This window comes from Oryx dammah, unplaced genomic scaffold (assembly GCF_014754425.2).
Source record: "Oryx dammah isolate SB20612 unplaced genomic scaffold, SCBI_Odam_1.1 HiC_scaffold_5524, whole genome shotgun sequence".
Lineage (NCBI taxonomy): Eukaryota > Metazoa > Chordata > Mammalia > Artiodactyla > Bovidae > Oryx > Oryx dammah.
In genome coordinates this window covers 1-2462 of record NW_024075374.1, presented here as the reverse complement: position 1 = coordinate 2462, position 2462 = coordinate 1, and the positions used below count along the sequence as shown (strand labels likewise).

The following is a 2462-nucleotide window of genomic DNA, read 5'->3' as shown; positions in this document are numbered from 1 at the left end:
TCATAACCTGCACCATGCCCATGATCCTGGGTTACTGGGACATCCGCGGGGTGAGCGGGGGTCCCTCAGGGCGGGGAAGGGGGAGGCGGGTGGGGAAATGCAGCGCCCTCCTGGGAAAATGGTGCAAAGCTGAGGCCGGTTCAAACCAGAAACTTCCACAGGACTTGCTGCAGCGGAGCCCCTCTCCCCTCAGCCCGATCATCTTCTCTGGGTGTTGGCATGTGTGTGTGTGGCGTGGGGGGCGCTGGTGCAGGTGACGGTGCTGAGGGAGTGGGAGTTGTGGAAGTGACCTGGTACAGTGAGCGTTTTGCAGTCAAGACTGACGTCTGCCCTCTGTCCCTCCATCTCTGACAGCTGGCCCATGCCATCCGCCTTCTCCTGGAGTACACAGACACAAACTATGAGGAGAGACAGTACTCAATGGGAGATGGTAATGAAATCCTTTTTCTATTGTAACTTCTGCTCAACTCATGCTGATTTGTTGCCAAGCAACCCATGTTCTGCCTTTGTTGCTCCCATCCCTTAAACTCCACCAGCTGGAAAAGGGACCTGCCCCTTCCCAAACCCCTTGAGGGTGCAGCTGTCCTCCAAAGCAGGACATGAGAGCCCCTGTGGCAGCCTTGGGCTCCATTTAGTGCTTGCATTAGCTCTCCGTAAGCCTCAACTCAGGGAGGTTCCAAATCCTTCTACATGTGCTTTCCCCCAAAGCTCCATGTGAGATCAGAATCCAGTTCAGAATCCATATCCATCAGTTCAGGGGGTCTTGCCTCTGACTCCTTGGTAGGTCCCCCGGGAAGGAGGGTTGGATTTGTGGGAGATGGTTTCACTGCATGTTCTTTTTCTCAGCTCCTGACTATGACAGAAGCCAGTGGCTGAATGAAAAATTCAAGCTGGGCCTAGACTTCCCCAATGTAGGTGCAGGGGTTGGGGTGCTGGGAGGGGGAGTGGACAGTGTCTCCATCCATCTCCTTTCCTGGCTTAGAGGTTTCAGGAACAGGTGCCTTCTGCTTTTGTCTCTCAGCTTCCTGCTTCTCTCCTCTGCCCTTCAGTGATACTCTGTCCCAGCTCATCTCTTCATTTTGCAACATATTATTTAGTGCCCACCATAGTATTTAGGCTCTGTGAAAGCCAGGTTTCATCTCTGCCCTTGGTCAATGGAAGGGGGTACAGGGGAGACTGGTGGCGCAAATAACCAGACCCTGTTGTTCTTCCAGCTGCCCTACTTAATTGATGGGACTCACAAGCTCACCCAGAGCAACGCCATCCTTCGGTACATTGCTCGCAAGCACAACATGTGTGAGTGGGTCTGGGGTTGAGGGCACGGGCGCAGGTCGTCATGTCCTGGGCTGGGCTGGAGGGGATAGTGAGGTTGAAGCTCTGTTTTGTGGCCACAGGTGGGGAGACAGAGGAGGAGATGATTCGTATGGACATTTTGGAGAACCAGGTTATGGATGTCCGCTTTGCCATGGCCAGGATCTGCTATAGCCCTGACTTTGTGAGTCCTCTCAGTTGGGGGACAGAGTGTGAGATGCTTGTCACAATCTCATCGACTGGTCTTTTAGATTTTTACTTCCTTAGAGCTACTTATCCACCAAGACATTTTCTTGGAAACTCTGATTCCGTTCCCACCAATCTTAAGAAGATTCCAGCTTCTCCTGGATGGAAATTCACTTCCTAGACAGGATATTTTCCTCCTTACCCCAGCACCTCTTCTCTGCATCTAAGGGCTAAACGCATGTGTCCAGTGGGCAGCCAGGGTTAGACTTTATTCCTCTCCCTCCTTCCTTTCAGCTTCTAGTTCTCTCCAGCTGTCCAGAAACTGCCCAGGTGTCCACACCATTCTAGTCTCCTACACTGGAACATAGGACTTCTTTCCTAGTCATTTTAGTGTTGATCAGCCTGAGGTCTGAGGCCCAAGCTCCGCCAGGTCTCACAGCACTGCTGGTCTGACCCAGGGCGAGTGTCTGGAGCTGAGTGGTGACAGGTCCAGCAACAGTGTGTTTTGCCTTTGCCTTCCCATTGCTTCTCACAGATGGGAGATGGTTCCCATAGGAGTCTAGTGAACACAGGTGGGTTGAATTGCCCCTGGGCCCTGGCTCGTGTACAGTCAAGGGACATGACTGCTCGCCTGACAGCTGGGATCAGACACAGCCCTGGGAGGACTGCTCTCTGCCGGGGAGTCTGTGTGTGAGGGTGGTGACAGCTGTTTTGTGTCTCAGGAGAAACTGAAGCCCGGTTTCTTGAAGGAGATCCCTGAAAAAATCAAGCTATTCTCAGAGTTTCTGGGGAAGAGGCCTTGGTTTGCAGGGGACAAGGTAAGTTGGCCGGCTTTGGGGGCGGGATAGCTGTCATTTTTCCCGGGTTCAGAGTTCGGTGCGCATTCATGCTTTGTCTTCCTGCAGCTCACCTATGTGGATTTCCTGGTTTATGACGTCCTTGACATGCACCGCATATTTGAGCCC

At 52.9% G+C, this 2462-nt stretch overlaps 1 protein-coding gene across 1 annotated transcript; it reads left to right on the top strand.

Moving 5' to 3' along the window:
- Positions 1-6: 6 nt before the first annotated feature.
- Positions 7-2456, top strand: LOC120859986 (glutathione S-transferase Mu 1; the record flags this gene model as incomplete). Its single annotated transcript, XM_040235860.1, has 7 exons — positions 7-50; positions 355-430; positions 847-911; positions 1215-1296; positions 1395-1495; positions 2220-2315; positions 2403-2456. Coding segments are annotated over exons 1-7 (510 nt in total), but the record flags the coding sequence as incomplete, so codon positions are not given.
- Between the last annotated feature and the right edge of the window lie 6 nt (positions 2457-2462).